This window comes from Gambusia affinis, linkage group LG04 (assembly GCF_019740435.1).
Source record: "Gambusia affinis linkage group LG04, SWU_Gaff_1.0, whole genome shotgun sequence".
Taxonomy (NCBI): Eukaryota; Metazoa; Chordata; class Actinopteri; order Cyprinodontiformes; family Poeciliidae; genus Gambusia; species Gambusia affinis.
Window position 1 is genome coordinate 23,447,854 of NC_057871.1, and position 26,506 is coordinate 23,474,359.

General features: G+C 41.3%; 3 protein-coding genes across 3 annotated transcripts; all 3 read right to left on the reverse strand.

Annotated features, from left to right (window-relative positions):
- Nucleotides 1-6,850: 6,850 nt before the first annotated feature.
- Nucleotides 6,851-10,765, reverse strand: LOC122829750 (kallikrein-14-like). The gene is made up of 6 exons (XM_044114549.1): nt 10,663-10,765; nt 10,310-10,499; nt 10,049-10,231; nt 8,088-8,149; nt 7,383-7,531; nt 6,851-7,281 (listed from the first exon to the last, which is right to left on the reverse strand). The coding sequence occupies exons 1-6, from the start codon at nt 10,697-10,699 to the stop codon at nt 7,126-7,128; spliced, it is 777 nt and encodes a 258-aa protein (XP_043970484.1). The 5' UTR covers nt 10,700-10,765; the 3' UTR covers nt 6,851-7,125.
- Nucleotides 10,766-13,987: 3,222 nt separating this feature from the next.
- LOC122829751 (arginine esterase-like) lies at nt 13,988-16,098 on the reverse strand. The gene is made up of 6 exons (XM_044114550.1): nt 16,032-16,098; nt 15,679-15,868; nt 15,418-15,600; nt 15,204-15,265; nt 14,516-14,664; nt 13,988-14,414 (listed from the first exon to the last, which is right to left on the reverse strand). Exons 1-6 carry the CDS (start codon nt 16,066-16,068, stop codon nt 14,259-14,261), a joined length of 777 nt encoding a protein of 258 aa, XP_043970485.1. The 5' UTR covers nt 16,069-16,098; the 3' UTR covers nt 13,988-14,258.
- A 7,087-nt stretch (nt 16,099-23,185) lies between these two features.
- LOC122829752 (prostate-specific antigen-like) lies at nt 23,186-25,326 on the reverse strand. Its single transcript, XM_044114551.1, has 6 exons — nt 25,237-25,326; nt 24,883-25,072; nt 24,622-24,804; nt 24,408-24,469; nt 23,713-23,861; nt 23,186-23,611 (listed from the first exon to the last, which is right to left on the reverse strand). The coding sequence occupies exons 1-6, from the start codon at nt 25,271-25,273 to the stop codon at nt 23,456-23,458; spliced, it is 777 nt and encodes a 258-aa protein (XP_043970486.1). The 5' UTR covers nt 25,274-25,326; the 3' UTR covers nt 23,186-23,455.
- Between the last annotated feature and the right edge of the window lie 1,180 nt (nt 25,327-26,506).

Genomic DNA, 26,506 nt, shown 5'->3' on the forward strand with positions numbered 1-26,506 from the left:
TTCTTTAATTTGACTCAGATCTTTGAACAGACTGAGTTAAATCTGGATATGTTGTTAAATACCAGCCTGTTTTATTTTGGTTTGGTTTTGTTTTAGCTTCATCATTTGGTGGAAACCAGAACTCAATCAGGGACTGAGGACATCGGAGTCAATGAGTGAACTCAATGACCTGCAGAGGCGTTTTACACCCAGCCACGAGTTTCATTCAGGTTTCATGGACATATGAATATAATAACTAAGGGTTGTTATGGCCTCTTGATTAGCCTTCTGTTGTTTTACTTGGTCTGCTCTTAGTTATCTTTGTTAGATTACATTATTTACTCCTTCTGTTAGTCTGGGTTACAGTCAGATTCATTTCCCAGTGTACCTGTTCTCCCTCGCCCCCTGTCAGTCTCTCTCTCTCTCTCTCTCTGTTTCCTCAGTCTTCCTGTCTGGTCTCATCCCACAGCTGCAGCTCGTTACTAATCAGCCAGCTGTTCCCTACCCAGTAATGAAACTCTCCAGTATTTAAGCTCCTCATGGCCAGAGAGTCACTGCCTGATTCTACTGCACAGGTTGTGGTCTGTCCTTTGTGTTCTCGCCTCATTCCACCTGCTGCCATTTAATCTCATCTTGCACCAATCATGACAACACTGCACACCATGATAATCTTACTTGTGCTTAAGTCAACCATGCACACACACACGCAGGTAAACTCAGGTAAAAGCATTTATTGCACCGGATTTTATTTAGAGATTTCAGAGTAGAAGGAACACAAATACACAAAAATGTTGCAAATGTTGCTTGCACTTGATAAGAAATTACATCTCTTTTACCACCAGAGCGCTAAACATAGGCATATATTTTTATGAAATGAATATCTGGGCCGCATCTCCATATTGCAGTCGTGGTTCAGCTCCCCTCTGGTTCGCCTGCGAGGGAGCAAACCCAAACAGCCAATTACTGCTGTGAGGAAAGAGCCGGTGGGAGTCCACAGGGGTCGAAAGTTGAGGCAAAATTAAGCAGGGCAGTAGGGCTGAGTGATGAGTGGGGATATTTCTGGAGAGGAGGCGGGTTGGTGGGGACAGGTTTCCTCCGGTGGCACGCATGAGTCACCATCCCCGCGGCGTCTGACATCACGGCGGCCTTATCAGAGGAGGAAAAGCAGCAAAACGTCCTTCAACACCGATGGATCGGAGGTGGACGCAAAACAAATTATGCATCAGCTCTCCCGAGCCGGCTGGTAGCGTATAAACAAAGCAGGACAGTGTTTCTGCTGATACAAGAAGCCAGGTGTGTAGGCGTGTGTGTCTGCGTGTGTGTGTGTGTATGTAATGGCAGAGTGACAGACAGAGTAATTGCAGTTGCAGTGACAAGGATGGAGGCTGGTGGCGTCATACCCTGACCAGGCTTCAGGCCATCCAATCATAAGCAGTCTGTCTTTTTCTGTGTGTGTGGGTGTGTGTGTGTGTGTGTGTGTGTGTGTGTGTGTTCTCAATGGGTTCAGTCATGCTGTCACTAAGTGGAGACCCATCAGGCACGTAGGACTCTCCCTGAACTCACGTAGTGCAAAACTTTTTTTTAAATCACAAAAAACAACCTACGAAATAAACAGAAACAGGAAATAAAAGGGAAGTTTTGCATTCTGTGACCTGTGAGTAAGACAGAGCACATCTAGGAGGGTTTTCAAGAGACGCTGCAGGACAGGAAACAGAGAGCATTTCCAAATGAAGGCTTGGATACAAATAGAAATGTTGTGACAAAATGTGAAGCAGTAGGGTTTTTAAGCGGTTATCTGAGCAGTAGTTTGTGTGGTTTTTTACGTATGGAGAAGCTCGACAGCTGCTGCACGCCACACATTTGAACTCCCAGAAATACGATCAGCAGTGGAGCCTGAGGAGAAGACTGGTGGATTATTTCTGAGACAAGCTGCTGAATATTTGAGACAAATATATTCAAACACATAGATGAAGTTTATTAATATTTCTTGAGTATTTGGAAGAATTGCCTTTTTAACCTGTGGGATTTGAATCAAGTACACACGCTCACACACTGTCGTGTTTTTATGACTTGTGGGGACTTTCCATTGACTTCTATTTATTTTCCACAGCCTAAGCCTTACCCTAACACCTAACCCTACCCATCACATACCTAACCTCTAGCCCAAAAGTGGCATTTGCCCAATAAAATGTCCCCACAAAGAGCAGTGGTCCCCACAACCCCACATTGTAGAAACAGGTCCTCACCAGGATGTAAAAACCAAGTTCACACACGCACACAAGTGTTTACAGAAACACACCAACTTTGGCTGCTGTTTCCACTAAGTACATCTTGTATTAATTAGCACCATGTACTTTTCAGTTTTTGTATGCTTGTCGCTGTGGTTTCTCTGTTCTGTTTTTTTTTTTCTCCCTCTCTTTCTGCAGATGTAGGAACAGACTTCTAGGATATTTTCTTGAATTCTCTTGTACACTTCATCCCATCCTGTATTCTTACTTCCTTTTTTTCCCCCCACTAAAAGCAATAAAACCCTGCACAGGAACATTAAATAAGCAAACAAATAAAATAATCTAAATAATTCTTTTTCATCTCGGTTGTGAAACATTTCCTTCTCCTGCATTGTTTCTCAGGACAGTGTCGGGCCTTGTTTTGGTATTACACAGACCCGTGGATGTGCCGGATTTAATCTGGTGTTTATTAACAAATCCCGCCCGCCTTTTACCTGGAAAGCTCATCACCTGACAGACTTCCGAGTTCCTATGCTGTTCAGCATTACTGACGGCTTCACAGATGTGCAACTGAATGAAAGTTACTTATTCGACTAGTACGCTTACCTGCTGTTAATGTTTCATTGCGGACAAAATTTAGTTTGAGATTTCACGTTGACCAGCCCACATAATGCAGTGCATTAATAAGAAGTGGGACAACAATTATACTGTACATGGTTTTCTTTTTCAGATAACATTTTCTAAAAAAATGGCACCATTTCTGTTCAGCCATAACATCGTGCAAACTGACAACCTCCCACCAAACTACATCACTGCTCTTATTTCTGTAAACTCCTTGCTGTTGTTAACATACTTGGGATTTTATTTGCTGCAAAAACAATAAACTTGATTCAAGTTTTCAATAAATAAAATAGTAAATGGACGTTGTATAATCACACACAGAAGAAAAAAAAAGCAAACAACTCCTCTCCCTCACTACAGCCAAACACGTTTGGTTGTAAGAGGAAGACATGAGAACAAAAACTGAGTGGGATTAACAGAAAAACTTTTGAACATAAAACCGCCCAAAAAACAGGATGAACTGCTTTCAATGACTAATAACAAGCGTTTCATAGTTTCCCTGTTTCCCAAAGTGACACACATGTATCATGATGAATCTCCCCCCTGTGTGGGTGAACCGCCCCCCACTCCCACTCTACTCTCAACCCACTTAATCTAAACGCCCCTCTGTCCTCTGTGTTTTTTCGCTGATAAATGTTGCAAATGTAGCCCTTTGTTGATGAGTGACGTGTCATTTTCGCCGTCCTGCTCCCACCGACACATTGTGCTGACAAACGCTCACGCACACTTTGGCTGACTTGGTCTCTGTGTCACAGGCGGGCTGCCCTAACCGGACATCTAGGTTAGTTTGGAGCGTTTATGTGATGGGGCTTGGGGGGACTTGACGTTTTATTTAGAATCACCATCTCTTCCCGCCCTCCTATCCCGTTTTCCTCCTCCCCTCCATTGTGACATGCCCACATCTGTGGCCTCTGGAGAGGTTACAGCTCCGGGAGGATGGCAGCACGGATCCGTCAACCTTGCCTGCCTTCGCTCTCCTTGGCTGGGTCCAACTTCCCACCTATCCTGAAGAAAATAGCCCACTATAATGTGCATGAAACAGGAAGTGCTTTAGTATACATGAAGTGCTTGGCAGATTTGTCAGAACATTTCATAGGGCTGAAATGAATAATCGAATTAATCGTGATTAATCGATCATAGAAATTACAATTGAAATTATTCTAGAATTGAAATGATTGATTATAGAAATAATTGTGATTAATAATAATTGATTAATCACTGCCTGGAATATATAGACTCTAAAAAGGGCCATTTGAACAATCAACCCGGTCAGAGCAGTAAGTCAAAACTGCACAAAATAAACCATACACATAAAGCACCACAAAGGACATCAGTAGGCTTTGCAGAGCAATGCATTCTGGGTACAGAATAAACGTCATTCTCTGGATCACATCACAGATGGAGGATGTGAGGAGCATCTGATCTGGGATTGCTGTGACAAGAATATTCTGAAAGAATATTGTTGTGGAGAAATTGTCAGGAGAAAACTAAAATAAAGAACACAATTTATTAAATATATTCTAATTTGTATGATAGCATTCAGATATTTCCAGCACCTATCCACTCAGCCCATTCAGTGAATCCTGTGTGAATCACATGTTTGGGTTTGGTGAAGAACAAGAGGCGTCCTGTGACAGGTGGGCGGACTGAACCCGTTGGAGCAGCTGTCCTGAAGATGTCTCACGATGGACTCATCCTCTCCAGTGTTTTGTTTGAGTCAGACTTAAAGGGATTGGTAGGTGAAATGTGCAACCGCCAGCCTATTTGGACGGTGAGCCAGCGCCGTGTCACAGAGGTTATCTCATCCAACGAACTAGCCAGGGGTGGATGTTTTAATTTTAAACATCCTGTGAAGCAGAGATTTAAGAAAGAAGATTTTCTGCTTTTGTGGTTTAAGTAAAGGATTTAGAAATCAATTTTGGGGATAAAGATTTTGACCAAAGGCGTTGCTTCTCCAACATGAGAGCAAAAAGTGTTGACTGCTAATCAAATTTCTCAAAGTTTCCTCAAATTTCTTATACTACAAATCATGGCTTTTAACATGATCGTTTGTCTGATCCAAGAGGGTGACGGGACTGATAATCCACAAGCTGATTCACTGTTGGTTCACCTGCTTTTGTTTCTTTTTTTTCTTCTTTTTTTTTTTGAGAGCAGGTTTAGCAATGGCAGCTTTGTGTTTGTCAAACGCTGAGTAAGCGATGGGTGGTCTGATTACAGCAGAGAAGTGTCGGGGCGGGACCGCATCATGGAAAGTGTTTTCAGCACAGCGTCCGCAGGCGCCCTGCGCCGCCATGGAATGTATTTAGGTTGCACCTGGTGTGCAGACGTAAATCTGCTACAAATTTATGGTCAGGAAACGCGTCACTGCAAAAGGTTTGAATCGACCCGTTAAAAGCTGCAGCAGACATTTGTTACGTCACCGTTAGTGTTGTGGAAAAATATTAACCCCCATGAAGATTTGCTTGTGTTTGATTAATATGAGACAAAGATAAAATTGAGAAAATATGGTCAAATTAAATTCAAACTAAACTGACCTTGTGTGAAAATATATTTTAATTCGCCTTGTTAAATTATGAATTGAAAGAGTTTTACCAGATTTTTTTTTTAACAAGGTACAAGAAGATGACCCATTTTGCACCGATAATAAGAAAAGACAAGAACAGATGAGAAGTTATCAGTCTGGAAAAGGTTCAAAAGTCATTTCAGTGAGATCCATAAATATAGAAATACAACAGTGGCGAGTCTCTTTGGGAGTAGCCAATAAATCGAAATCACCCTAAAAATGGATCATAAAACGAAACCAGAATAATCTAAAACACTGCAGGCCTCAGTTGAGGTCAGTTTCCACAACTCAACAATAACATAGGGACCAAATTGAAACAACACCCATGAAAAAAAACATCTTACCTTCTGGGTAAATATTCTACAGACTGAAAAACAAAGAAAAAGTTGAACTTTCTGGAAGTTGTTCTAAACAGCAATGTTATCAGCCTCCAGGTTGAATATTTTTATAAAAATATAAAGTCTAAACTGGGCCATTTTTTTGAAGTTTGCTTCTTTATTGTACACACATATATATATATATATATATATATATATATATATATATATATATATATATATATATATATATATATATATATATATATGCATATTGCAACACAAAATGGTCAGAATAATCCACACAAACACTCCATGCATTCAACTCTACATGTCATACATTGGTTTGATGTTTTTTCTATTTTTTTAAATATAAAATACAGATTGTTATCATAAACATACTTATGACATATTACTGAATCGACTGGAGAGTTGGGTCGGACTCTTCGGTCCAGTACTTAACTGGGTTGAATCTTACATAAAGAATAGGGATTTCTTTGTTTCAATTGGAAACTTCTCATCAAAGAGGTCAAAGGTCACATGTGGGGTACACCAAGGTTCAGTCCTAGGACCCCTCTTATTCAATATTTATATGCTCCCACTGGTTCAGGTTATAACAGGAAATAATATCAGCAACCATAACTATGCAGATTACACACAGCTCTACATTATGATGTCACCAGGTGACCTTTGACCCCATCCAATCACTGAACAGATGCTTAGAACAGATAAATGTGTGGATGTGCCAAAACGTTCTCCAGCTGAACAAAAACAGAACTGAAGTTATTATGTTTGGACCTAAAGAGGAACGATCTAGAGTCAGTGCACAGCTTCAGTTATTACAACTAAAAACCAGTGATCAGGCCAGAAACCTGGGAGTAGTGATGGACTCTGACCTGAACGTTCAGAGCCACATAAAGACAGTTACAAAGTCGGCCTTCTATCACCTGAAGACCATTTCCAGAATTAGAGGACTGATGTCTCAGTAAGATGCAGAGAAGCTCAACCATTCATGGATGAGTTTATCTTCAGTCACATTGAATGCTGCAACCGTGTCTTCACAAGTCTGACTAACAAATCAGACAAATGATTGATTTCTTAGTCAGAGCACAAGAGAAATAAGCACAAGAGAGACAATCTGATCAGATTACAGACATTTATTTTCTAGTCATGTGACAGTGGATATTATTACCGATTATTAAGAAAACAGCAGCTTCACTAGAGAAATAATATTTTAACACAGTTTGTGCACACTTGTGCACAATAATTTTAATTCCCAAGGAGTTCAGCTATAAATCAGAAAATGAATCAAGTGAAAACTGAAATTTAAAGATTGACAAATTTTGTCATCTTGTGATGCTGGGAACATATGCATTTAGCCACAATTCACACACTGGGAAACCCAGGATTTCTTTGGTTATATAATTGAATTAATTGTGTCATCTATCCACTTCTTGTAGGCACAGACGTCCATGAAACCAGCTGGTGCAGCGTGTGCATAAATATGATCTCCAGTGAAGACCTGGACGCCATACAGCCTGTTCCTGAACACCCATCCTCCACCAGAGTCGCCCTGTCACAAACACAAAGCTTTCAGTTGTTATGCTGCTGTGATTCATCCAGTAAAATAAACATCAAGATTTTGTCCAGAAAATGGTTTAAAGACCGACATACAACAGATGTGTCCTTCTTGGTGGTTTTCACACTGTACCAATTCTGGTAACTGTACTGAAAGCACTTCTGTCTGGCCAGTGCCTCTTGCAGCTTTTCATTTTTATCAATCTTTAACTCTGCACACTGAAGATCATTTGATCGACTTTTGACTGTAGAGAAAACGCAGCATAAACACAAAAGGTCTGTTGAAGCATAGACACATTTTGCTCAAAATATCACCTTGTTGTCTGTGGTTATTAAACTGCAGTATGTTACTTGTATAAAATGCATTTTTTTTACATTTTTATCAAAACTGTCACTAAGTCCTCACGGTAAATATGAAACAGATACTCTATGAAAAGATTGATCTCCTCCACCTCCTCCCTGTTGTCCTAGTTGTCTGCAGAAATGCACCACTCCAGGTCAAAAACAACCAATCAGAACCAAGAGGAGGATCTTAGTGCTGTCAATCAATGCTCATGTACATCCTGTTCACTGTACAGGGGAGCAACCTGTTATGTCTGCTTGTTCATATTTTCAGGCTAAGCTCACAATTTTCTCAGAACTTCCTATTTCAGCTTTAAGCAGTTTATCTCAGAGTTTTTGATAATCAAATCTTCAACCCGCTTACTAAGTTCAGCTTCAACAGTCTAAAAATGATTTGAATCATCTGAATCATTTTGAGGTAATAACAAACACAATGAGAAACATGAACATTCATCTCACTTCTTTTGTTGAAAAAGCCAATTCTTTTTGGTCCATAACCTGCAATCTGAACCTTGGTGCCGCTGAAACACAAGAAAAACAAAACTGAAAATAAGTCACATTAACCCTCTAATGCGTAAGTGGGTCCTTTTTCATCTGGTGAGGTCATCTTTTTGCAATATCTTTGTAATGAAAAGTTTTCATCACTTTGTATTCCAGGTATTCCTCAAAAAATATGTTACTGATTTTTTTTATTTATCTTTCATACATTTTAAGAAATGTCATGTTTTATATTACTACCCCTTTCTTCCGTGAGTGGGTCAAAAAGGACCCACATTCATTTCCTATGGAATTTAATGGGAATCTTTGTTTCTTACCAACTGTGACTGTCAGGAACACAATTTTTTGTGAACCATACACACTGAGTGCTAAGTGTCACCACTGAATAAAAATATTTTACACAGCAAAAAAAAAGTATTATCTTTATTTTTTACCTCACAAATGTGTGTGTGCGTGTCAATCATGAGTACTGTGACAGAGTTATTTTCACGAATCAACATATTAGCCTTCTTCAAAGTTAACCAACTCTAGTTATCTAACCAGCTAGCTAACATTACTGCCTATACTTTATTGTGCATGTGTGTCTGACACCCTGGATGACAAAACCAAGAGCGAGGGAATGTGTTGAATGACATGCAAAACCTGTTATCAATGTGTTATTTCTTATATCATCTCAATAAATAAAATAACAATTCAATGAACTGGAAAAGAAGAGCGTGCCTTCTCCGGGTCATGGAGGGTGTCCAGCCCCAAGTGGAGGAGTTCAAGTATCTTGGGATCTTGTTCACTAATGAGGGAAAAATAGACCCAGAGATCGACAGGCAGATTGATGAAGCATCTGCAGTGAAGCGGCTACTGTACCGGTCTGTCGTGGTGAAGAGAGAGCTGAGACGAAAAGCAAAGCTCTTGATTTACCAGTCAATCTATGTACCCACCCTCAACTATGGTCATGAGCTTTACGTCATGTCCGAAAGAACAAGGTCACACATTCTGCGGCCGAAATTAGTTTTCTCCGTAGGGTGTCTGGGCTCTCCCTTAGAGATAGGGTGAGAAGCTCAGTCATCCAGGAGGGACTCAGAGTAGAGCCACTGCTCCTTCATGTCGAGAGGGGCCAGTTGAGGTGCCTCGGGCATCTGGTCAGGATGCCTCCTGGACGCCTCCCTGATGAGGTGTTCTGGGCACGTCCCACTGGGAGGAGGAAGACCCAGGACATGCTGGAAAGGCCCGGAGAAACCCCAGAGGAGATGGAAAAAGTGGCTGGAGAGAGGGAAGTCTTGGCCTCTTTATTTAGGCTGCTACCCCTATGACCTGACCCTAGATAAGTAGAAGAAAATGAATGGATGGATGGATGGATGGATAAATGCACACACATACATACACTCACATGCTTCATACACAAAACAACAGAATACAGACAGTAATGTTAGCTAGCTAGTTTTAAGAAACGTGCACTTTCGCACCCCCTCCCCATGCCCACACACACTTGCATACACATGATGGACATAGTCCATTATTGACATTTCATCATTGCTGTTGTAAAATAGATATTATTGTCACTTTGTTTTAAAAATGTTCTACAAATTGTCACAAATGTTCGACAAATTGTTCTAAAAACGTTTTAAAGTGAAAAATGACAATATTTCAAACATGGAATAATTCTTGTGTGAAATAAAACACTGTAGAAAGTATTACACAAAACATTATTTTGAATCAAAATGACAAAACTAGCACAAAAACATATCGATTGTAACCCAGGTCAAACAACACCCAGTCACAGAAGACTGCATAGTCAGTCACTCACGCATCAGAGCATTAAGAAAAAATAGATAACTCTGAGAGACCAGAGCTCAATAGTATCCCTGGATTAACTTTGCCTGGCAGATCAAGAACCAAGTTCTGAATCTTGAGAAGATAAAACTTACAGTAGGAGAGTATCTGGACAGTCAGGTAGTTTGATTGGTCGGATTGTTGTTTTATCTGACAGCTTCAGGAGCATGATGTCATGTAAACGACCGTTGCAGTCTGTATAAATTTCACGTTGAGTGATTGTATAAGTCGTCTTTGCAGCTGTTTTAGGATGAACTCCTACATGAGCCTCATTAACCCTGGGCAAATAAAACACATTTATTAGTGAAACAAACAGATTTATTGGTCATTTTTCAGTAAAACTTTTCCTCACTCACCATCCTGGATCTGACATCCAGCAGTGAGTTGCAGTCAGAACCCACTGATCACTGATCAGAGATCCTCCACACAGTAAATGCTTTTTTCCATTAGATATAAAGATAGCCACATGATACTGACGCTCATCGTCTCTACAGGTCTGACCGCCAATGATTCTCTTCTGCAGAGACACTGAGCTCACTGCAACACCTGGACAAGAAAGTTGCTGTTTTTAGCTAATTAAATCCACACAGTAGAAATAAGAAACCAATATGACAGCTTTATAATGAAAACAGTAAAACACAGATCAACATAACTCATGGCATTCAGAGCCAGTGGAAGAGATCCAGTGTCTCCAGTGTATCCGACTCACCCAGCCCCAGCAGCAGCAGAACCTTCAGCAGAGCCATTGCTGGTCCAGCTTCTTGTGAATGTCTGCAGTCCTGCAGCAGCTTTTAAACTCTGTTCACAACTTCCTGCTGGACAGGAAGCCACCAATCACAGGATGGACCCAGATCTGTCCAATCACATGACTGACACCAATCTGTCCCTAACGTCAATAACACTAAGACTTTAGACTGGACTGGAAAAAGTGTTCAGAGACATGGACTTGACTTTATTTGAAAAGACGTGATATTTTACTTATAATCTAAAGTTTGGAACATATATTATTTAGAAATTGGGCCCCATTAATCAGGTTTTTTCCCCAGTGTATTATAAGTGTTTAATTGCCTCCACACCAAGCATTGCTTGTTTAGGTGTTAAGAGAAAATAGTATATTCATTTTTTAATAATAATTTGTACTGCAAGTATCTATGTTGCGCTGAGCGTTTCACTGGCGGAGCAGAGTGATTCCTAAAAGATGGGTTTATCGTTCATGCATTTAACAAGTCACACAGCCAGAGGGTGGATCAATCACACCACTGGCACCTCTGTGCTTTGCCTCGTGCGCTGTCGCTGCTTGATGTCCGAAGTTTACCTCAGCACAAATTGCATGCACCTCGTTTCACTCAAACTGGACACAGGCTGACCTGTATAGACATTTTCATCAACAGCCTTTGAAGACTAACGTTTCTTTTCATCAAGGTAGGACTCGAGATTAAAACCCATTGCACTAACTTTGCTTGTACATTAGAGCCAGCTTGTATAGTTGTGCTTTAAGAAGTGTACGTTGAGGAGCGATGAGAATAATTAATATTTTTCAATAAAGAAATATGTGTGGCGTTTACATCACTCTGCCCTGCAAATGACTCTGTTTCTGCACTGACAATGTTTATGGATGTCGTCCCGTTTGGCTGGTAAAGCTCTTCCACCTGTGGAGAAGATCCACAGGGTTCAGCCTGTGGAGGAGCTTTCATACTCACCTTAGTGTTGCGCATCACACTGGTTTTATCAGGCCGGAGCACCTAAGCACTGCGAAAGCCTACTGTAATCATAGTGTTTCTTATTATTATGCTTCCTCCAAATGAATTGGCTTTTTGGGCGCATTATCATATTCAAAAACTCTCCAAACCTGGTGGACTTGTCAAGGCTGTGTGACAATTACAGACTTTAAAGTCGTTGCAAAAATTGCACAACAAACGGCTCAATAGGACCACCAGGCAACTGAAAGGTAAAGAAGACTATGACTATGAATATATAATATCAACCATTTCCAGCAAAGATTTAGGCTATAAAATAATTATTATATTATAGTTCTTTGTTAAAAATAAATGTATTTTTCCTTAAATCTTCAAGCAAAGTTAGAATTTATTGTGGTTCTTAAAAAATCTATTTTAATTTATATTTAAATGTTTACATTACATATATTCATTCCAACCTGACCATCATGGACATAGTGACTTTAAAGTCCAATGCATTACCTCCGTCTATCATGAAGTGTGTGGTTGAAGTGTGGACCCAAGTACAGTAGGCAGGAGACATAAAAGTTCTGTTGTAGATTTAATTAAATTAATCAAACTTAGCAAAAACAAAGTCCAAAGAACAAAAATAAACACCAACCAAAGACCATGAAGAAACCAGGGAGAAGGGACGAGAAGCAGTGGCATGAAATAATGAGACGAACTGGTGATTAACAGTCTGATTTGACTAATTAGAGATGTGTTTACATATTCATCTGCTATTCGGGGAAAAAAACATCTGTTTTATGTGGCTAAAATTTGGTTTGATGTAAAGTGGAGCTAATGTGCTAACAAAGAGCAAGTTAAGGACAAACATGAATGCAAAAAAATAGAAAAAAAGCCCTGATGCTACATTGTGAAAAACTAAAATGTCCATTGCAAAAACAAAACTATGAATCCTTTTACATTATAGACCAAAAATGTTACAAGAAATTTTTAAGGAACACTCTGTTATGGACAAAAGGACTCTTTGTCTTTTCTCAGAGTTTTAACTGCTTACACACAAGCTCTATCTAATGTGTCATTTCCTTTATCCTTACGTGTACATTTATGCATGTGTGTGTATAGATGAGCATGCAAGATGCTAAAAGAGATAGAGGTAAACAAAGAATTTGTCACAATCTGTGTTTTTCTGTGTATCTATTTCGAGTTTTCTGTGTCTCTGAGTCTCCCTGTTGTCCTGTCTCCCCTTGATTATTCCCAGGTGTGTCTCGTTCCCTGATTACCTCCTGTGTATTTAGTGTCACCTGTGTCTCAGCGTCTCTGTCGGGTCTTTGTCGTTAGTCGTCTCATTCTGTGTCAGTTCTGCCGTGAGGCTGGTTCAGTCATTCCTTCTCTCTGTTGCTACCTGTGTTGATCCTTAGTTTCCGCTCAGCAGTGTTGCCAGGAATTTGGACTTGTGTGTCTTCGTTGTGTTCAGTTTCCTTTGGATTATTCTTCATTAAACCTTCATTATTCATCTTACCTGGGTATCCTGGCGTCTGCCTCTCCTGGCACCCACATCTTGACAGAATTATGTAATCTAACAACCCTCATGATGGGGTGGCACAGATACCACCCCACCATAACCACCAAGTGTGGTTGGTGCATGTGGTGCTAAGCTAAAATATGGCGGACTGCTCTTTCAAGCCGTCGCATTGTCCCAAGGCTCCCACACAGAACGCCATGTCTCCACTAACAGCCCGCAGTCCTCAGTCTTGTATACGTCCCACAAAGCTAAGCTAATGTGATATTAAGATTGAAGTCATTAAATATGGCTGAAGCAAATGAGTGAAAAAATACCAAATTCAATATGATTCTCAAATAAGCCGATCAAACATGATGCAAATATTACTTATTTCAGTGGGAAAAAGAAATGGAGAAGTATAGTAGCACCTGTGAAAGAAAACGGAAAACCTACCAGTACAGCAGAATGTAAGTGTAACCCAAGGTCAAATCTACCCTTAAACCTGCATTTGCTGCTCCAGATGCAGTACCATTGGTTAGAGTGACAGCCAGTCACATACTGCATTCAGCCAATCACTGCATCTGGAGTGGTTATACAGGCCTGCTCCAGCTTTCCCAGTCAGGTGTGAGGGGGGAGCTGGAGACAGAAATGCTAAAGGTTTGAGCTTCCAAACAACTACGGTAGATCTTCTCTTTGTTTCTAAGACTCGCAATATAACAATTATTTGGATTTGAACACATATTTAGCTTGCTAGCTAATCTGAACTTTGGAGCTACTTAGGTAGAAGCTTAATATTTACCTTATTAAATAAATAATTGGCTCAAAACTAAATATTTACAAGAGAGACAATCTGATCAGATAAGACATTTATTTTCTAGTCATGTGACAGTGAATATTATTAGTGATTATTAAGTAAACAGTAGCTTCACTAGAGAAATAATATATTAACACAGATTAGCTTGTGCACAATAATTTTAATTCCCAAGGAGTTCAGCTATAAATCAGAAAATGAATCAAGTGAAAACTGAAATTTAAAGATTGACAAATTTTGTCATCTTGTGATGCTGGGAACATATGCATTTAGCCACAATTCACACACAGGGAAACCTAGGATTTCTTTGGTTATATAATTGGATTAATTGTGTCATCTATCCACTTCTTGTAGGCACAGACGTCCATGAAACCAGCTGGTGCAGCGTGTGCATAAAAAGGACTTCCAGTGAAGACGTGGACGCCATACAGCCTGTTCCTGAACACCCATCCTCCACCAGAGTCGCCCTGTCACAAACACAAAGCTTTCAGTTGTTATGCTGCTGTGATTTATCCAGTAAAATAAACATCAAGATTTTGTCCAGAAAATGGTTTAAAGACCGACATACAACAGATGTGTCCTTCTTGGTGGTTTTCACACTGTACCAATTCTGGTAACTGTACTTAAAGTACTTGCAGCTTGTCATAATCTCTTCCACCTTTTCATTTTTATCAATCTTTAACTCTGCACACTGAAGATCATGTGGTCGATTTTTCACTGTAGAGAAAAAGCAGCATAAACATGTAAGATCTGTTGAAGAGTTGACACATTTTGCTCATTATTACCTTGTCTGTGGTTATTACACTGCAGTATGTTACTTGTATAAAATGCATTTTTAAAAAACATTTTTATCAAAACTGTCACTAAGTCCTCACTGTAAATATAAAATTTGTGAAAATATTGATCTCCTCCACCTTCTCCCTGTTATCCTAGTTGTCTGCAGAAATGCACCACTCCATGTCAAAAACAACCAATCAGAACCAAGAGGAGGATCTTAGTGCTGTCAATCAATGCTCATGTACACCCTGTTCACTGTACAGGGGAGCAACCTGTCTTGTCTGCTTGTTCAATTTTTCATGATAAGCTCACAATTTTCTCAGAACTTCCTATTTCAGCTTTAAGCAGTTTATCTCAGAGTTTTTGAATCTTCAACCAGCTTACTAAGTTCAGCTTCAACAGTCTAAAAATGATTTGAATCATCTAAATCATTTTGAGGTAATAACAAAAACAATGAGAAACATGAACATTCATCTCACTTCTTTTGTTAAAAATGCCAACTCTTGTTGGTCCATAACCTGCAATCTGAACCTTGGTGCCGCTGAAACACAAGAAAAACAAAACTGAAAATAAGTCACATTAAGAAAAACAACTAACTGTGGGAGACTAGAGCTCAAAAATATTCCTGCAGGAACTTTGCCTCATCTGGCAGATTAAGAACCAAGTTCTGAATCTTGAGAAGATTAAACTTACAGTAGGAGAGTATCTGGACAGTCAGGTAGTTTGATTGGTCGGATTGATGTTTTATCTGACAGCTTCAGGAGCATAATCTCATGTAAACGACCGTTGCAGTCTCTATAAATTTCACGTTGAGTGATTGTATAAGTCATCTTTGCAGCTGTTTTAGGATGAACTCCTACATGAGCCTCATTAACCCTGGGCAAATCAAACACATTTATTAGAGAAACAAAGAGAGTTATTGGTCATTTTTCAGTAAAACTTTTCCTCACTCACCATCCTGGATCTGACATCCAGCAGTGAGTTGCAGTCAGAACCCACTGGTCACTGATCAGAGATCCTCCACATGTAGAACTGATTATTCCTTTATATGCAAATATAAGCACATGATACTGACGCTCATCGTCTCTACAGGTCTGACCGCCAATGATTCTCTTCTGCAGAGACACTGAGCTCACTGCAACACCTGGACAAGAAAGTTGCTGTTTTTAGCTAATTAAATCCACTCAGTAGAAATAAGGAACCAATATGACAGCTTTATAATGAAAACAGTAAAACACAGATCAACATAACTCATAGCATTCAGAGCCAGTGGAAGAGATCCAGTGTCTCCAGTGTATCCGACTCACCCAGCCCCAGCAGCAGCAGAACCTTCAGCAGAGCCATTGCTGGTCCAGCTTCTTGTGAATGTCTGCAGTCGTGCAGCAGCTTTTAAACTCTGTTCACAACTTCCTGCTGGACAGGAAGCCACCAATCACAGGATGGACCCAGATCTGTCCAATCACATGACTGACACCAATCTGTCCGTAACGTCAATAACATTAAGACTTTAGACCTGACTGGAAAAAGTGTTCAGAGGCATGGACTTGACTTTATTTGAAAATATGTGATATTTTACTTATAATCTAAAGTTTGGAACTTATTTATAAATTGGGCCCCAATAATCAGATTTTTTTCCCCAGTGTATTATAAGTGTATAATTGCCTCCACACCAAGCATTGCTTGTTTAGGTGTTAAGAAAAAATAGTATATTAATTTTTTTTATAATAATTTGTACTGCAAGTATCTCTGTTGCGCTGAGTGTTTCACTGGCGGAGCAGAGTGATTCCTAAAAGATGGGTTTATTGTTCATGCATTTAACAAGTCACACAGCCAGAGGGTGGATCAATCACACCACTGGCGCCTCTGTGCTTTGCCTCATGCGCTGTCACTGCTTGATGTCTGAAGTTTACCTCAGCACAAATTGCATGCACCTCGTTTCACTCAAACTGGACACAGGCTGACCTGTATAGACATTTTCATCAACCGCCTTTAAGGACTAACGTTTCTTTTCTTTTTGTTAGCTTTGCTTGTGCAGCTCTATGTTATAACCTGTAGTTGTGTTTTCAGTGTTGAGGAGCAGTGAGAATGATTTATATCTTTTAAACAAAGAATTATATGTGGAGGTTACATCACTCTGCCTGGCTCTGTTTTTGCGCTGATAAAGTTTATGTATGTGCTCTCATTTGGCCGGTAAAGCTCCTGCATTTGTTGAGAAGCACCACAGGTTTCAGCCGGTGAAGGCGATTTCACACTCATCTCAGTGTCATGCAGCACGCTGGTTTTAATTTATTTTGTTTTGTTTTTCCGGTTACACAAAGCCATCCATCGACTCATCTTCTTCCATTTATCCGAAGTCATGTTGCGAGGTTAGCACTCTAAGTAGGGAGGCCCAGACTTCCGCCAGCCAGTTCGGCCAGTTCCTCCAGAGGAATCCTATGGTATTCTCCACCCAGCTGAGAGACATAGTCCCTCCAGCGTGTCCAGGGCCTCCATCTGGTGGGACGTGCAGGGAACACCTCACCAGGGAGGCATCCTAACCAGATGCCTGATCCACCTCATGTGGTTCCTCTAGACGTGAAGGAGCAGCGGCTCTACTTGGAGTCCCTCCCGGTCAATCGAGCTTCTCGCTCTATCTTTAAGGGAGACCAGAGACTCTATGGAGGAAACATATGGGTACAGAGAAAGAGAGCAGCTAAGAAGAAATGGGACAATGTGAGAACTGAAGCAAGTCATCAAGAGTACAGGGAGCTGCAGCGTAAAGTGAAGGTAGAGGTAGCTAAGGGCAAGCAAAGTCCATACACTGACTTGTATAATGAGCTGGAGAGTAAGGAGGGAGGGAAGGACTTTGACAGGTTGACGAGGCAGAAAGATAGACATGGGAAGTATATACAACACGTTAGGGTGATTAAGGACCAAGATGGAACTCTACTGGCAGATGCAAAAATTGTAATAAGAAAAGGGAAGGAGTACTTTGAAGAGTTGGTGAATGAAAAAAATGAGAGAACAAAGAGGAGAAGAAGCTGCTCCTGTGGATCAGGAAGTAGCAACGGTTACTAAGGATGAAGAGTGGAAAGGCAGTTGGTCCAGATGATATACCTTTGGAAGTGTAGAAGTGTCTAGGGCAGGGGTCTCGAATTCCAGTCCTCGAGGGCCACAGTCCTGCAACTCTTAGATGTGCCTCTGCTGCACCACACCTTAATAGAATAATTAAGGCTCTGGAGAACTGATCTACACAAGGTGGAGGTAATTATGCCATTTCATTCCAGTGTTTTGTACCTGAGGCACATCTAAAAACTGCAGGACTGCGGCCCTCGAGGACTGGAGTTTGAGACCCCTGGTCTAGGGGTAGTTTTTGACTTTGTTGAAGATAGACTGAGGTCTGAAGTGGACATCTGTGAGCAGCAGCATGGGTTCATTCCAGGAAAATGTATTACAGATGCAATCTCTGCTTTGCGGATTTTGATAGAAAAGTACAGAGAATGTCAGAGGGAGCTGCATTGAGTTTTTGTAGATTTAGAGAAAGCATATAACAGGATTCCAAGAGAGGAGCCCTGGTACTGCATGAAGCAGTCTGGAATAACAGAGAAATATGTTAGAGTGGTGAAGGACATGTATAATAGCTGTAAGACTTTGAGGTGTGCAGTAGGAGTGACAGAGGAGTTCAAGGTGGAAGTGGAACATCACCAAGGAGCCACTCTGAGCCCTTTCTCATTTGCTCTAGTGATGGGCAGGTTGACATGATAGATGAGGTTAGACAGGACTCTCCATGGACTATGATATTTGTACAAGATGGTGGTGAGACCAGCAATGCTGTTTGGTTTAGAAACAGTGGCAATGACGAAGAGGCAGGAGGCAGGGCTGGAGGTAGCAGAGATGAAGATGTTGAGATTCTCTTTGGGAGTGACAAGAGTGGATAAAATCAGAATTGAATACATCAGAGGAACAGATCATGTCAGATGTGTAGGAGATAAAGTCAGAGAAGTAAGACTGAGATGGTTTGGTGATGTTACCAAACCATCTCAGTATGAGATGGTCTGTGACTGTCACTCCTGAGGATGGACCTGCCAGGCAAGAGACATAAAGGAAGGCCAAAGAGACGATTAATGGCTGGAGTGAAAGAGGACATAAAGGTAGTTTGTGTGAGAGAAGAAGATGCGGAAAATAGGGTTACATTGAGACTGATGATTCGCTGTGGCAACCCCTAAAGGGAACAAAGCTGAAAAAAAAGAAAAAAAACTATATCTATAAATATATAATATGCACCATTTCCAGCAAATATTTAGGCTATAAAAACATTCTTATATTTTAGTTCTTGACTTGAAAATGTAAGGAAATTCAATCTGGAGAGACTCAAACAGAGAAAGGGAAACTATTATAAAGGTTTATTAACAGCATGAGTTAAATCTTTAGCGCTCGGGCCCCGGCTGAGGACATCTATTATCGCAAACTTTGTGATGGGTACAGATGAACAATCCTGATGCTGAACAGAACATCATCCCCCCCCGGGACCCGACAGTGGTGGTGGAGGCGATGAGAGATGCAGCCAGAGGGCCGAGCGAGTGGAGGTGAGTGGGTGGAGGTGGGTTGAGCTCTGCTGGAAAGCGAGAGATGTCGTGGATGGAGGTCCTTATCAGCGGAGATTGGGCGTGGCGTGATTTGGACCAGCGTTGGTTAATCAGTGGTGATGAACAGGAGGTGCCAGATGAATGATGCGGGTGGGGCTAAAGAGTCTTCCAGATTGAATTTAAGCCTAGGCTTCATTTCAATCTGGAGACACTCGGACAGAGAAAGGGAAACAATTAGAAAAGTTTATTAACAGCATGAGTTAAATCTTTAGCACTCGGGCCCCGGCTGAGGACATCTATTATCTCAAACTTTGCGATGGGCTTAGGTGAACATTCCTGATGCTGAATGAAATGTCATCCCCCAAAATGAGGTCGAGGCCGGGATCGAGGCTGGAGAATAGGTGATGGAAAGTGATAAATGAAGGGAGTTGCCCTGGCTTAAATTGCAAGATTAAAACCAGAACTGGAGGAGGTGACGTGACAGAAATAGGCTTTTGTGAAAGTACCGGTTGCTGCTGGGAACATTATCTTCCAAAAAATGGCCGATGCTAGGCTGGTGATGGAGCAGGGAATTCAGTGGGAAGGGGGATATGGAGATGCGAGTTGAAGCCAGCAGGGCAATGAATGGTGAGATGTACTGAGTGTAGGATAGGGATGCTGAAGGATTGGGATCGGCAAGGGATGCTGCAGGACGAGAAAAAAGGGGCTACTGATTAGAAGGTCAGCTGGGAACACAGCAGGGCTTGGGAAGATGGGATGCCTTAAAACGGGACCAACATAGGATGCTGCGAGGCGGGGATGAGGAGCGGCGGGGATGAGGAGCGGCGGGGATGAGGAGCAGCTGGATAAAAGGCCAGCGGAGAGGGGCGTGGTGGTGAAATGTTCTGATACGGGATATCTGGCGGCTGATAAATACAGGCCAACCAGGGATGCTGAGGGAAGAGGAGGACAAGGCAGCTGGTTAAAAGGGCCAGCTGGAGACGGTGCGGTGTGATAATAAGGAATGTACAAGGCAACGGTTACAGGATCCAGGCTAATGATGAGAAGCAGGAGATGCTGTGGGATGGGGATAAAGTACAGCTTGTTAAAAGGCCAGCTAGGAGCTCAGGATAATCCGGGCATGAGGTGGTGTGCTGCCAGAGAAGAGGGCTAGTGGGAGGTTAAACAAGTGGTAAAGCGGTGAAAGAGAGAAAGGAAACTAGAAAGGAGAGGTATGGACTATTTCTTATGGAAACGAGATGCTGGAGTAGGAATAAGACTCACGATGATGAGGTAGTCAGCCTTGTCCACGGCACGAGGCTGACGACTCATGCTATGGAGTTGAGGGGGGCCATTTCTCTGCGAACCACTTGCCCTGAAAGAATCCCCAAAAACCAGCAGATGGGGCTGCATCTGTATAGAATTGGATGGAGTCAGCAGAGAGAATAACATCGCGTAGAAAAACGAAATGCCGTTCCAGCTGTTGAGCAGTCTGGACCAAAAGGAGAGGTCGGAGCGACACCCGTCATCCAGCGAGACTTGATCGAGCAATGAAGGAACTGAGTTAGCTAAATCCTGGAGCCTGGAAATGAAGGAACGCCCTTGGGGAATTATCCGCATGGCGAAGTTGAGATGTCCAAGCAAGGAGAGAAGCTCGCGTTTAGAAAGAACAGAGGATGAGAGGTGGGGTTGGAAAATCTCGCGGATGCAAACTTATTTGTCAGTCGGTAGTGAAGCCAGCATCTTCTCAGTGTCTAGGTAGATGTCGAGGAATTCTAACTTTTTTGACAGAAAGGTGGTTTTCTTCTCAGAGGTGGGGACACCGACGCGATGAAAAACAGATCTTTGAGTGTCTGAAGGGAATGGGATGTTTGAAGAGGGGGATCGATGAGGAGGAAGTCGTTGAGGAGGTGTAGCACGGAGGGGAGCTTAATAATGTTGAGAAGTATCCAACAAAGGGCCTCAGATAACATGTTAAAAAGACAGGAGATACTTCTGGGGAGTAGCCCCTGTGGAGGGGAAGGAAAGAGTCTTCGAGAGAAACAAGCGAATGTGAGCGAAGCTAACTGAGGCCAGGGGTAAGGGAAATGACTCACGAATGAAGGATAGAGGTGGGGGATAAAGGATTTGAACGAGAGGCGATGCAAACGCTGCAGCGAACTGAGAAAAAGGTGGGAGGGCCAGGGGCCTCAGAAGAGGCGACTGGAGAATTTGGTAGGACATCAGACTCAAGGTCGGACATGATTTCAAGCTGTTGAGCTCTGCTGGAAAGCGAGAGACGTTGTGGATAGAGGTCCTTACCAGCTGGAACTCAGATGGAGATTGGGCATGGTGTGATTTGGACCAGCGTTGGTTAATCAGCAGTGATGAGCAGGAAGTGCCGGTTGAATGATGCAGGTGGGGCTAAAGAGTCTCCTAGATTGAGTTTACGCCTAAGCTTCATGAAATCATTGTTGCCATTTTATTTTGTAACAAAGGTTGGCTTGATTGTGGCTGTTAAAGAAATCAAGTTTTATTTATATTTAAATGTTTACATTACATATATCCATTTCAAGCTGACCATCATGGACATAGTGACTTTAAAGTCCAATGCATTACCTCCGTCTATCATGAAGTGTGTGGTTGAACTGTGGACCCAAGTACAGTAGGCAGGAGACATAAAAGTTCTGTAGTAGATTTAACTAAATTAATCAAACTTAGCAAGAACAAAGTCCAAGGAACAAAAATAAACACAAACCAAAGACCATGAAGAAACCAGGAAGAAGGGACGAGGAGCAGTGGCATGAAATAATGAGACGAACTGGTGATTAACAGTCTGTGATTTGACTAATTAGAGACGTGTCTACATATTCATCTGATATTAGGAAAAGAAACAAATGTTTTATGTGGCTAAAATTTGGTTTGATGTAAAGTGGAGCTAATGTGCTAACAAAGAGCAAGTTAAGGACAAACATGAATGCAAAAAAATAGGAAAAAAGCCCTGATGCTACATTGTGAAAAACTAAAATGTCCATTGCAAAAACAAAACTATGTATCCTGTTACATTATAGACCAAAAATGTTACAAGAAATTTTTAAGGAACACTCTGTTATGGACAAAAGGACTCTGTCTTTTCTCAGAGTTTTATCTGCTTACACACAAGCTCTATCTAATGTGCCATTTCCTTTATCCTTGCCTGTACATATGTGCGTGTGCTTGCACATCTCTGTGTGTGTATAGATGAGCATGCAAGCTGCTAACAGAGATAGAGGTAAGCAAAGAATTATGTAATCCTAACAACTCTCATGAAGGGGTGGCACAGATACCACCCCACCATAACCACCAAGTGTGGTTGGTGCATGTGGTGCTAAGCTAAAATATGGCGGACTGCTCTTTCAAGCTGTTGCATTGTCCCATGGCTCCCACACAGAACGCCATGTCTGCACTAACAACCCACAGTCCTCAGTCTTGTATACGTCCGACAAAGCTAAGCTAATGTGATACTAAGATTAAAGACATTACATATGGCTGAAGCCAACGAGTGAAAACATACCAAATTCAATATGATTCTCAAATAAGCCGATCATTTCTTTTTCCCACTGAAATAAGTAATATTTCATATTTCGTCATGTTTGGAGAAGTATAGTAGCACCTGTGGAGGATCTGGAGTGGTTATACAGGCCAGCTCCAGCTTTCCCAGTCAGGTCTGAGGGGGGAGCTAGAGACAGAAATGCTAAAGGTTTGAGCTTCCAAACAACTACGGTAGATCTTCTCTTTGTTTCTAAGACTCGCAATATAACAATTATTTGGATTTGAACACAAATATTTAGCTTGCTAGCTAATCTGAACTTTGGAGCTATTTAGGTAGAAGCTTAATATTTACCTTATTAAATAAATAATTGGCTCAAAGCTAAATATTTACAAGAGAGACAATCTGATCAGATAACAGACATTTATTTTCTAGTCATGTGACAGTGGATATTATTAGTGATTATTAAGTAAACAGTAGCTTCACTAGAGAAATAATATATTAACACAGATTAGCTTGTGCACAATAATTTTAATTCCCAAGGAGTTCAGCTATAAATCAGAAAATGAATCAAGTGAAAATTGAAATTTAAAGATTGACAAAATTTGTCATCTTGTGACGCTGGGAACATATGCATTTAGCCACAATTCACACACTGGGAAACCCAGGATTTCTTTGGTTATGTAATTGGATTAATTGTGTCATCTATCCACTTCTTGTAGGCACAGACATCCATGAAACCAGCTGGTGCAGCGTGTGCATAAATATAATCTCCAGTGAAGACGTGGACGCCATACAGCCTGTTCCTGAACACCCATCCTCCACCAGAGTCGCCCTGTCACAAACACAAAGCTTTCAGTTGTCCTGCTGCTGCGATTTATCCAGTAAAATAAACATCAAGATTTTGTCCAGAAAATGGTTTAAAGACTGACATACTTGAGATGTGTCTTTACTAGAGGTTTTCACACTGTACCAATTTTGGTAACTGAACTGAAAGCCGTTCTGTCTTGCCATAATCTCTTCCACCTTTTCATTTTTATCAATCTTTAACTCTGCACACTGAAGATCATCTGATGGATTTTTCACTGTAAAGAAAAAGCAGCATAGATATGTAAGATCTGTTGAAGCATAGACATATTTTGCTCATATTACCTTGTCTGTGGTTATTACACTGCAGTATGTTACTTGTATAAAATGCATTCTTTTAAAAACATTTTTATCAAAACTGTCACTAAGTCCTCACGGTAAATATAAAATTTATGAAAAGATTGATCTCCTCCACCTTCTCCCTGTTATCCTAGTTGTCTGCAGAAATGCACCACTCCATGTCAAAAACAACCAATCAGAACCAAGAGGAGGATCTTAGTGCTGTCAATCAATGCTCATGTACACCCTGTTCACTGTACAGGGGAGCAACCTGTTTTGTCTGCTTGTTCAAATTTTCAGGCTAAGCTCACAGTTTTCTCAGAACTTCCTATTTCAGCTTTAAGCAGTTTATCTCAGAGTTTTTGATAATCAAATCTTCAACCAGCTTACTAAGTTCAGCTTTAACAGTCTAAAAATGATTTGAATCATCTAAATCATTTTGAGGTAATAACAAAAACAATGAGAAACATGAACATTCATCTCACTTCTTTTGTTAAAAATGCCAACTCTTGTTGGTCCATAGCCTGCAATCTGAACCTTGGTGCCGCTGAAAAACAAGAAAAACAAAACTGAAAATAAATCACATTAAGAAAAACAACTAACTGTGGGAGACTAGAGCTCAAAAATATTCCTGCATGAACTTTGCCTCATCTGGCAGATCAAGAACCAAGTTCTGAATCTTGAGAAGATTAAACTTACAGTAGGAGAGTATCTGGACAGTCAGGTAGTTTGATTGGTCGGATTGATGTTTTATCTGACAGCTTCAGGAGCATAATCTCATGTAAACGACCGTTGCAGTCTCTATAAATTTCACGTTGAGTGATTGTATAAGTCATCTTTGAAGCTGTTTTAGGATGAATTCCTACATGAACCTCATTAACCCTGGGCAAATAAAACACATTTATTAGAGAAACAAACAGAGTTATTGGTCATTTTTCAGTAAAACTTTTCCTCACTCACCATCCTGGATCTGACATCAAGCAGTGAGTTGCAGTCAGAACCCACTGGTCACTGATCAGAGATCCTCCACATGTAGAACTGATTGTCCCATTAGTTCCAGATATAAGCACATGATACTGACGCTCATCGTCTCTACAGGTCTGACCGCCAATGATTCTCTTCTGCAGAGACACTGAGCTCACTGCAACACCTGGACAAGAAAGTTGCTGTTTTTAGCTAATTAAATCCACACAGTAGAAATAAGAAACCAATATGACAGCTTTATAATGAAAACAGTAAAACACAGATCAACATAACTCATAGCATTCAGAGCCAGTGGAAGAGTATCCAGTGTCTCCAGTGTCTCTGACTCACCCAGCCCCAGCAGCAGCAGAACCTTCAGCAGAGCCATTGCTGGTCCAGCTTCTTGTGAATGTCTGCAGTCCTGCAGCAGCTTTTAAACTCTATTCACAACTTCCTGCTGGACAGGAAGCCACCAATCACAGGATGGACCCAGATCTGTCCAATCACATGACTGACACCAATCTGTCCCTAACGTCAATAACATTAAGACTTTAGACTTGACTGGAAAAAGTGTTCAGAGACATGGACTTGACTTTACTTGAAAAGTAAAGTCAAGTCTAAAAGATGGGTTTATCGTTCATGCATTTAACAAGTCACACAGCCAGAGGGTGGATCAATCACACCACTGGCGCCTCTGTGCTTTGCCTCCTGCACTGTCGCTGCTTGATGTCTGAAGTTTACCTCAGCACAAATTGCATTCGCCTCATTTCACTCAAACTGGACTAACGTTTCTTTTCTTTTTGTTAGCTTTGCTTGTGCAGCTCTATGTTAAAACCTATAGTTGTGTTTTCAGTGGTGTGTGTTGAGGAGCAGTGAGAATGATTCATATCTTTCAAGCAAAGAATTATGTGTGGAGTTTACATCACTCTGCCTGGCTCTGTTTTGTGCTGATAAAGTTTATGTATGTGCTCCCATTTGGCCGGTAAAGCTCTTCCATATTTGGAGAAGCACCACAGGGTTCAGCCGGTGGAGGCCATTTCACACTCATCTAAGTGTCATGCAGCACGCTGGTTTTATTTTATTTTATTGTTTTATTTTCCCGGTTACACAACGCCATCCATCGACTCATCTTCTTTCATTTATCCAAAGTCATGTTGCGAGGTTAGCACTCTAAGTAGGGAGGCCTAGACCTACGCCAGCCAGTTGGGCCAGTTCCTCCAGAGAAATCCCATGGTATTACTAGCCCGGCTGAGAGACATAGTCCCTCCAGCGTGTCCTGGGTCTTCCCCTGGGCCTCCATCTGGTGGGACGTGCAGGGAACACCTCACCAGGGAGGTGTCCTGGAGGCATCCTAACCAGATGCCTGATCCACCTCATGTGGTTCCTCTAGACGTGAAGGAGCAGCGGCTCTACTCGGAGTCCCTCTATCTCTAAGGGAGAGACCAGAGAGTCTACGGAGGAAACATATGGGTACAGAGTAAGAGAGCAGCTAAGAAGAAATGGGACAATGTGAGGACTGAAGCGAGTCATCAAGAGTACAGGGAGCTGCAGCGTAAAGTGAAGGTAGAGGTAGCTAAGGGCAAGCAAAGTCCATACACTGACTTGTATAATGAGCTGGAGA

Excerpts from the sequence above, each read along its gene's own strand:
- LOC122829752 (XM_044114551.1), bottom strand. The coding sequence starts at position 25,273 with ATGGCTCTGCTGAAGGTTCTGCTGCTGCTGGGGCTGG. Across the intron at positions 25,073-25,236 it reads TCTGCTGCTGCTGGGGCTGG|GTGTTGCAGTGAGCTCAGTG; the intron begins GTGAGTCAGAGA and ends TTTCTTGTCCAG. Across the intron at positions 24,805-24,882 it reads TTGATGTCAGATCCAGGATG|GGTTAATGAGGTTCATGTAG; the intron begins GTGAGTGAGGAA and ends TTATTTGCCCAG.
- LOC122829751 (XM_044114550.1), bottom strand. The coding sequence starts at position 16,068 with ATGGCTCTGCTGAAGGTTCTGCTGCTGCTGGGGCTGG. Across the intron at positions 15,601-15,678 it reads TGGATGTCAGATCCAGGATG|GGTTAATGAGGCTCATGTAG; the intron begins GTGAGTGAGGAA and ends TGATTTGCCCAG. Across the intron at positions 14,665-15,203 it reads TGGCATTTTTAACAAAAGAA|TGAAAAATCGACCACATGAT; the intron begins GTGAGATGAATG and ends TTTTCTCTACAG.
- LOC122829750 (XM_044114549.1), bottom strand. The coding sequence starts at position 10,699 with ATGGCTCTGCTGAAGGTTCTGCTGCTGCTGGGGCTGG. Across the intron at positions 8,150-10,048 it reads TGTCCAGATACTCTCCTACT|CGGCACCAAGGTTCAGATTG; the intron begins GTAAGTTTTATC and ends CTTGTGTTTCAG. Across the intron at positions 7,282-7,382 it reads CCAAGAAGGACACATCTGTT|GGCGACTCTGGTGGAGGATG; the intron begins GTATGTCGGTCT and ends TGTTTGTGACAG.